Genomic DNA, 9,257 nt, shown 5'->3' on the forward strand with positions numbered 1-9,257 from the left:
GCCGGAGCGCGGTGACGTCACACTGAAGCAAGCTAAATGAACCGGACGTGCTCGACTTGGTATGGCAGCCCTGCGGCAGCTGGGTGCGGTGCTGGGGGCGGTGGTGGCGGCAGTGGGATCAGTGCTCTTCATAGCATGGAGGTGGCACTTCTGCAACAGGACGAGGCGAGGGCGGTACCAACTCCATTACCTGCCGCTTCAGGTACAGGTTTAAAAAAGGGTTGGACGGCTTCCTAAAGGAAAAGTCCATAGACCGTTATTAAATGGACTTGGGGAAAATCCACTATTTCTGGGGTAAGCAGTATAAAATGTTTTGTACCTTTTGGGCCAGGTATTTGTAATCTGGATTGACCACTGTTGGAAACACAATGCTGGGCTTGATGGACCTTTGGTCTTTCCCAGTATGGCAATACTTATGTAACCGATCTGGTATCAGTTGTACCCCTATCCACTGTTCTGGTATCACAAGCCTTTACCCTCTCTGGCTCCTTCTATCCTGCACACTTTGTCCCACCCACCTGCCTTCAACTACTCCTCCCCCACCCTTGCCTTCAACTGCCCCCCATCCACTGCTCCAGTATCCACTTCCCCTGCCTTCAACTGCCCTGCCCCATTATTTCCACCCTCTGCCTTTATCTGCCCATCCACTGTTCCAGTATCCCCTCCCCTGTCTTTAACTGCCCACTTCCCATCCACTGCGCCAGTATTCTCTCCCCCATCATCCAAGTTCTCAATCCCTGACCACTTCTCCTGTATTCCCACCTGATCCCTCCTATCCCCACTCTTTGCCTTCAATTGCACCCTCTATCCCCTAACCACTGCTCCTGTGTCTCCAGCCCTTACTCTGTATTCCCCTTCTCTGTCTACCAACTGTACCTCCTATCTTGCACACTTTCTCCCTATGTGCTGTTCCTGTATCCCCACCCCTGCCTCTAACTGCCCTTCTTAACTGCTGTGTCTCCCAACCATCCCTATCCTCTGCCTCCAACTGTCTCTTCTGTCTCCTGACTACAACTTTTACTTTTATCCCCATCCGCTGCCTGAAGCCACTATTTGTTTACCCCACTGTATCTCCACCTGCCCCTACTATCTCTAACCACCCATTGTTATCATATGCCCCCTCTTCTAACCCCAGTCTGTCTCTGCCACACCTTCCTTCTACCAAGTCAAAGGCCAGCCAGGCTCTGAGGCAGAGCAGATTTCTGAAGTCACATGCTTTTGTAGAAATAATAAGTTATGGGATAAATGCTGCTAAAAGAAAATACAGGGAACAGATTTGCACTGTCTCCAAAACCGTTGCACACAGTTCTTGGCCCTTCACTATCTCTAGTGTCTTCACATAACATGTTTGGCATTGTGTACCTCTCTTGCACAGTCACACACTGATCTGAACACTTCCCTTTGTCTCCAGTGCTGTCACACTTCTTACATTCCATTCTTGTGCTCTATTAGCAGAAGGACTCATATGACAGGCAAGTCCTGGTGCTGGGTTTAGATGGAGCTGGGAAAAGCAGCATCCTGCACTATCTGACCACCAATACTGTCAAGGAGCGCCCAGAGCCCACCCATGGATTTAATTCACTTTGTGTCAACACAGAGGGCTTCAAAATAGACCTTCTAGAGAGTAAGTACCAGTCTTGATGAGTCTCCTTTGAGCAGGGGTGAACCAAGTAGATACTTGCAGCCAAATGAGTACAGTACAAATCTTTATTAGGCACCACTCATACACGAGACCCAGCACGGGGCCATGTTTGACGGGAAACACCTGTCTGTCTCAGGGTCATTCATTCAAAGAAGATATTTTATATGAGTTGGTGCTAGATCAAAACTGTAGAATACCGGAGCTACTAGAATCCGCAGTATGTATTAAGACGCCATCAGAACCGCCAAAATCCAAACTCTTTGTGTGACCCCTGAGGCAAATGTGTGTTTCCTGTCAAAACACAGCCCCATGTCGGGTCTTGAATAGTGCCTAATAAAAATTTGTACTCTACCTATTCGGCTGCAAGTGTCTACTTGGTTCACCCCTACTCCATGATCTGACTGTTTCACACTTAGGGGTTCCTTTTCGGTTTTTCTGTGGTAGTTATCTCCTCTCCTCACACATCAGCAGCACCATTTCAGCTCAGTGCAATGTACACCACCAGGTGGTGTGTCAGTGGTATACAGGTTATGTACAGAATAGAGAACTGGGAATGGGATTGGGTATGGAAGAAGTTGCCTTGGGATTTCAAAATCTTTAGTGACTGCAGAATGAGACTTGGAACGCACTAAGAGAAGCAATTGGAGCGTCAGAATGAAGCTTGAAATGTATGGGAAAGGCAGTTGGAGAGCCAGAATGAGGCTTGGAACATTCAGTGGTTGAATGGTAAATACCGTCCAAGAAAACTTGGGGATGGAATGGATCTTAGTGGGTGCAGGTGGGTATGGGTTAGATTACATTGGGGATGGATGAAATTTCTGTCCTTGTGCAACTCTAGTACAGCACTGAATGATGCTTTCCCATGTAATAGACACTGCAATTTTCTGACTTAATATTTAGTAAACTGTTGGTGACATCTATTCAGATAAGAAACGAAGATCTGTCAAAAAGCCAGTATAACCAGAAAACGCCTAATATCTTGGATGACGTGGTGGAACCAGTGTCTTAGTTAAATTATCCATTCCCTCTCATCTCTCCATGTCATCATTGCTCATAACCAGCAGCAAAGTACATAGGAATAGGGATGAACCATGGGTATCCAACTCAAGAGAAAAGAGGCACTAGAGGTAAAAATCAATCCATACTACTTTAATAACATTTATTTATTTATTTGCAAGCCAAGGGATAAGACAATATCAGAAAACATAATTAACATAGCACAGAACCATTGTCTGTCTGTCCGACTTTCATATAGAGTCCACCAGAGAGTGACACAGTCCTAAGCACCCTGACATAATAGCTCTGACAAAATTGCCCTTAACAAAATGGCCCCTCCCACAAAATAACCCTTGACAAAATAGCCCCCTAGAAAAAAATAACACATCACAAAAAAAAAGATAATAAACTACAAGTGAAATCTTCACTGGTAAAGGCTCCTACTAGCATTGCATTGTATAAAGCATATATAAACAAAATTCTATAGCTACCAACTGGTATTCATGATCTGTTCTGTTCTGCTGTTTAAGGAAACTATTCTATCAACATGCTAATAAAAAAAAACAATTCTTGTCATCATTTTCATAGTCTTACCAACCTTATCCTGTTTGGCCGTTTACTAAAAGTCAAAAGATTCTCTTTCAAGTTCCGGTCCATGCCCCATAGACATCCTTTAGAGGTACTTCAGCTGAAGAGGTATTTGCAGCTAATAGTTTATAAGAAAATGAAATAGGAAAAGGTACCTTCACAGGTAACGGATCCAATTAAGGAATCAGAAGCTGTAGCACTCATGGGGACAAAGTCGTTCACCGGGGCCACGCCTCCCAAATCTGGAGAGCTAACCAGCTCTGGTATTTCTTCAGGTTGAGGGGGAGAAGTAGAGCTTCCAGATTATAGAGAAGCTTCAGGAGAAGACATCCACATTTGTAGGTAATGGCTGCATCACAGATGGCAAAAGATGCAAATCCATGGCCACCTACCATAACCCCCAGGGCACTCCTTTTTCCTCCCTTGCTCTTACCCATTGAAACAGGCAGTGTGACTTGCCCCTTTGATCATACCCATTCGGGCGCATGGCTACATCCCACGGCAAGGCAGCCTTTTAAAGATGAAAAGAAGGGGCTTTGCACAGCAGCTCCTGTAGTCCAAGGCCTGCAGGATGGCTCCAGTAACGTGTCCCAGCTGAGTCTCCCACACCCCTTGGATTTTATTAAAGTACTAGGAAAAAATGGCCGTTTCTGAGCGGAATGAAACGGGCGCTAGCAAGGGGCCCCCTCCCTCCGTCCCTCAAAGCTAATTGCCTTGTTCGCTGTGGGCCGTTTCGGCCCTCGAGTGTCAATAGCTCCGCCCTCGACATCATGACGTTTTGACGCGAGGGCGGTGCAGACACTCCAGGGCACACCGGATATCTCGGGCGCCTCAACTTCCGTGGAGGCTTCAGAACGTTGGGGTTGCCTTTTATATATATAGATTATTGAATTTTTTACCTCCAGTGCCTCTTTTCTCATGTTGGATACCTGTGGTTCATCCCTACTCCTATTTACTTTGCTGCTGGTATGATGTAGTTTGTTTTGTTTGGTCAGTGCTCATAAGTCCATCCTCTACTGTGGACTTGCAGCTAAGCTTGTATCGGCTACAAAAATGGGCAGCATATGGTTGGATGTCCTCAGTGAACAATATCACTTTTTACATTTTATAAAATCAATCGTATAGTTTATTTGAAAATGTATTTTAGACACTTGATACATCGCTATTTGCAGTGTCGCATCCAAGTGGATTACAAGACATTAATGAGAAAAATGAGCAAATAGCAAAGTTTTAAGGGGATGTTTTAAGGACGGAAAAGAAGGTTGTAACTTAATAGCGGCAGGTAGTGTGTTCCATAGTAACCACCTTACATCCTTTGGTAGAGGAAGAACAAAGTGGTTTAAATCTTGTACAATGAAAAGCTGTAATTTGTCATAATGAAAGAAAGCAGGTGTAAAGCTGTTTGCTAACAATAGATGCCTCATCCTTCCCAGGCCCAGGGTAAATATGATCTTGTAAGATTGTCCCAGCAGTTCAGCACAGTACTGAGCTTATGAACTGCCATGATCGAGATGTTCAATTTTGTTAACCTGACTTCTGCTTTGTGGTAGGAATGCAGCAACTGTATGGTGACAGTGATGCTTTCTAGCTGATACAGTTTTCAGAGATACCTGGTGTATGATCTCCTGTGCTCTACTGAAATATTCTTACACAGAACAGAAATTGCAAACTGAAACTTGTTTGTCTGACTTATGTACCCGGCAGTTGGAGGCAGCCCAAACTTGCGCACCTACTGGAACTTGTACCTCAGCAGACCTCGCGTGTTGCTCTTCGTGGTGGATTCTGCAGACAGCAAGCGCTTTCCTCTTGTCCGGCATGAGCTGCACCAGCTGTTGGCCGAACAGCCTGAACTTGCACTGATTGTGCTCGCTCACAAACAGGTGATGAAGGCTTCTGCATCTAAAATCAGGAGTTACTTCTTGAATGGAAGCCCCAGGAAGACATGAGCTCATTTACCTCTGCTGTCCACTCCGGAGTCTCTTCTGCTGTTTGGTTGCTAGGTTTTGCACATTCACAATACAGGCAAGTGAGCAGTGAAGGAGAATTCTGGAAGGCAAGCGTGCACCAGGGCTGGGGTGGGTGCTTGGACAGATTACTACACCTTTAACATCTTTCCTGATCAGTATTTACTTGTTTCTCTCCAGGACCAAAATGATGCATTCAGTGCTTGTCAGATGCACAAAGAGTTGGCACTAGACCGGGTACAGAGGAAACGCAAGTTTGCCATCCTAGCAACCAGCCTCACGCAGCATGGAATGGGAGCTGCCAAAAGCATCCAGGACCTGAGAGCGTTGCTTGTTGAATTTCTCTTGTGACAGCTCCTGAGAGCATCTTATTAGGCCAATCCCAACAGTATCTCACAGCACGTTGGCCAAATTGAACATCTGGCATTGTCCCATACAACAGGGCAGATCTGGGGTTTTAGGAACTGGTGACCTCTGGTGTTGGGGCGGAAAGGATGAAAGTGATTCACATTTCCTCCCTGTACACCACCATCTAGAAGTCCTCTGTCCTGTCACCCTAGTCTCTGACCATTGCTATCCAGTTCTGACAGTGAGAGGGGGTGACAGGGACGCAACCCTCTAACAGCAGGACAATGTAAGCTTTTGATGCACTAAATGAGTGGTACCTCCATGCAGAAACCCATCTGAAAGGACAAAACAGTTGCACATTCTGAATGTTTTGTATATTTCTCTTACAGCAGTATTTGCACTTTGGAATTATGTTTTATTAAATATGCCTGAAGCCTCAGTACGGTTGCTTTGTAACTCCTCAGCAGGTACTCCCTAAAGCCAACTAAGAATTTAGCAGTCCAGGAAGGCAGTGCACTCTCATGGCAGGACAAATTGGCCTAGCAGCTATAGTTCTACCCTACTAAACCTCATTTCAAACTGAAATTCACGTTATCAGCTTCTAGCTTAGATCATCTGAGGTGATAGAGCCCTAGCTGAACCTTCCTCTGCAGGCCTATTGTGACAAATTAATCCTTATTAGGGTCTGTTTCCTGCCAGTTTGTGAACTGACACAAACAAATTCATGTGTAGCTGGGGTAGTTTCATATAAGTCCTAAGAAAGGAAAGAAGAAACTGTCTACACGCAGGGCTTGCCATTTCCCCCCTACAGCCCTGCCTTTGAGCAGCAGAGGCTTGCCTAGGGCTTTCCTTCTGGCATGTTCCACCTCTTCTGACACAGTTTCCAGTGGGGCTGACGACAGCCTGTCTTTAGCTCTGCCTGCTTGGCAGAAGATTAGAGGGGGCAGGGATAGAGAAAGATGCTAGTCTGCAAGAGCAGGGACCCAAGGAGTGGAAGGAATATTTTGGTGTAGCCAGGGACCAGCCCTCACCCCACCTTCTGATGCCTTTGATAATGCAAGTCAAGCTTAGCACACTTCTGATGTGTTCTAGTGTGCAAAAAAAAAAAATGCATGTTAAACTGAGCTTAAACTTTGCCACAAGTTTCCTACAAAGAGTACACATGGTGGTTTAATATTTCCTAGAAGTATGTCCAACACTGGAAAAAAAGTGTGAAACTTTGATTTTTTTTTATTTCTCCTCTTCATACTGATTTTAATTCCAGCCCAAGAGAAGTAAAAGTTTTATTTTTATTTACATAAATGAAAGTATCCATTGGGGAAGGGGTAATCAATGAGGGACCCCAGGTCTCAGTTAACAGAAGCCTGTGGCTACTGACATAGAACCCCCAAGGATGGCTTTAACTCCTAGTGACACAATAACCTCTGGTTTACCCCACCCCCTTCCAAGCCTTATGTAGGGGAGGGGGCAGCAGTCCCTACTTTGTCCTGCCCCAGCATCTCCATGTTGTAAAATAGCACCAGATCCATTGGGGATACATCAGAGTAGCAACTACCCCCAGCCCTAACTTTGGAGGAGTGGCTGGTCTCAGGGTCCACTGGGGCCTGTTTTTGAAAGAGGGAGCAGCCTTTGGAGCTTACTAGCCTACTAAATCTGTGAGAAGATATTTTTCTCTACTGGGCTCACAGTAGCCCTGCATTATTTATCTTGAAACAGTGTGGATTTTTACTTTTATCAGGGCCACAGTAAGCAAAAAGGACAAGCAGAAAGGTAAAATTATCAGACAAATTTGTAACACAAACCCCCACCCCCTTTCTTTCTTAAAAAAAAAAAATGATCTGACTATAAACTTGCATATAGAACTCCAACAACTTCAAATTAAACAAGTTTAAAAAGTGATTGAATAAACTTTTCATTTGAAGTTTAAAAAAAAAAACTATTCTTAGTTTTATTATCCTATATAATAAAACGCACCTCCAACATTCTGAAGCTGACTGCATGGCTGAGGCATTCCTGCTCTCTGTATCCATCTCCTGAATTGACATCACGTACTTCCGGGTTAGTCACAAGCAGAAGTGACCAACCACAAGAGGTTTCTCGGCTTCAGAATGTTGGAGGTGCATTCTATTAAATAGGATTGGTCAGTTCCTTGAAGCACAGCCAGAGCTCAGCTTCCTGCACAGTAACGCTCAGACACCAGAAAGAGAGGGGGTGGGGGGGGAGTATCTCTAGGTCACACACACACTCTCTCTCTCACACACTCTGTGTCCCACAGTCACTCACACACTCTCTTGGTCTCATACACTCAGTCTCACAGAGAGCCTGTGTCTCACACACACTCTTGCTCGCATACACTGTTTCCATATCATCATGCTGATCAATCCATAGACTGGTGGGTTGTGTCCATCTACCAGCAGGTGGAGATAGCAATCCTTTTGCCTCCCTATATGTGGTCATGTGCTGCCGGAAACTCCCCAGTATGTTCTCTATCTCAGCAGGTGGTGGTCACACACAGCAGCAGCTCTGGCTAGGTCTCCAAGCCTAATTCTTAGGTTTTGTTGAGTACCTGGGGTTGAGGGCTCTTCTTGAGCAAGTGCAAACCTGGTGGTGCCAGGTCCCTCCTTTTCTCCCCCCTCCCGCTGGCTCCGTTAACAAAAAAAAAATTTGAACGTCCTTTAAGGGCGTTTATATCAGCGTTTATTGCAGCTGCTCACTGGGACACCAGTTCGTTACAGCTTGGAGCGAGAAGCAGGTAATTTTTACCTTTTGTAGCGGGCAGGGGCTTCCCTGTTCGGTCTCCATGTGGCTTATGGCGTCGGAGGGCGAGGGCGTGAAGAATCGCTCCCCGGACCACGTGTGCGCATCTAGCGGGGGTTTCAAAGCCTGAATCGCCTTTTTTGGGCGTCAGTTTGGAGTCCGGTCAGTGTCCCGGTTCTTCCTCCGGTGCGGCAGTTTTTCCCGCCATAAACGCCCATCCCCCGCTGGTCCCGGTTCTTCCTCCGGTGCGGCGGTTTTTCCCGCCATAAACACCCATCCCCCGCTGCTCCCCCCCCCCCCCCCCCATTTTGGCCGGCCACTCTGCTCGGACGGCTTCTTATTGGGCCACCCTCGAGGTGGGAGACGTTAATGCTATGGTCACCCTTGATTGGGGCGACGGCAAAAAAGCGGCAAAAGCGCCGTTTTTCCCGCGCGGCTCCTCAGAGTTTCGCGCCGGACGCCATTTTGTATGCGCAGCATGTTTCTCCCCCGCTCTTGCGAGCGCCGGTTGAGGGTGCGTCTAGGGCCGTGGCCCAGGCTGCAGAAGTGCACAGTCTGGGGGGTTTCTCCCCTGAGTTCATTTTGCTGCTGCATCAGGCTTTTCTTACGCAAAACGCTGCCCCTGCTCCCATGTCCGATAAAGGGGTGGAGGCCTCCGGAAGCAAACGCCCTCGGGTGGATTTCCAGGCCCTAGAGGACTCTGTCTCCTCTGATGTAGATGAGGGCAGCGTATCCGAGTTCTCCCAACGGTCCTTTGGGGATTCCTTGGAGGAGACGGATTCCCGCTCTGATGGAGCGGATGACCCCTCTGCAGCGCGGATATTTCGCTCAGAGGATTTGCCCAACCTGTTAGTGCAGGCCATGAGCATCTTGAAGATTTCCTTTCCGGAGGACGTCTCTCCCTCAGCATCTGCTGGCTCTGCCATTATGCTGGGGACGAAGCGCCCGCCTAGAACCTTCCA

The 9,257-nt window shown here is 46.9% G+C and overlaps 1 protein-coding gene across 2 annotated transcripts; it reads left to right on the plus strand.

The window, feature by feature from the left end:
- Nucleotides 1-44: 44 nt before the first annotated feature.
- On the plus strand, nt 45-7,463 carry ARL10 (ADP ribosylation factor like GTPase 10). 2 transcript variants are annotated; one of them, XM_030212842.1, is made up of 4 exons: nt 45-202; nt 1,453-1,624; nt 4,931-5,106; nt 5,371-7,463. In XM_030212842.1, the coding sequence occupies exons 1-4, from the start codon at nt 62-64 to the stop codon at nt 5,539-5,541; spliced, it is 660 nt and encodes a 219-aa protein (XP_030068702.1). In that variant the 5' UTR covers nt 45-61; the 3' UTR covers nt 5,542-7,463. The 2 variants fall into 2 exon arrangements, with proteins under 2 accessions (XP_030068702.1, XP_030068703.1); XM_030212843.1 differs by having other exon boundaries at nt 1,456-1,624.
- Nucleotides 7,464-9,257: the final 1,794 nt, after the last annotated feature.

This window comes from Microcaecilia unicolor, chromosome 8 (assembly GCF_901765095.1).
Source record: "Microcaecilia unicolor chromosome 8, aMicUni1.1, whole genome shotgun sequence".
Lineage (NCBI taxonomy): Eukaryota > Metazoa > Chordata > Amphibia > Gymnophiona > Siphonopidae > Microcaecilia > Microcaecilia unicolor.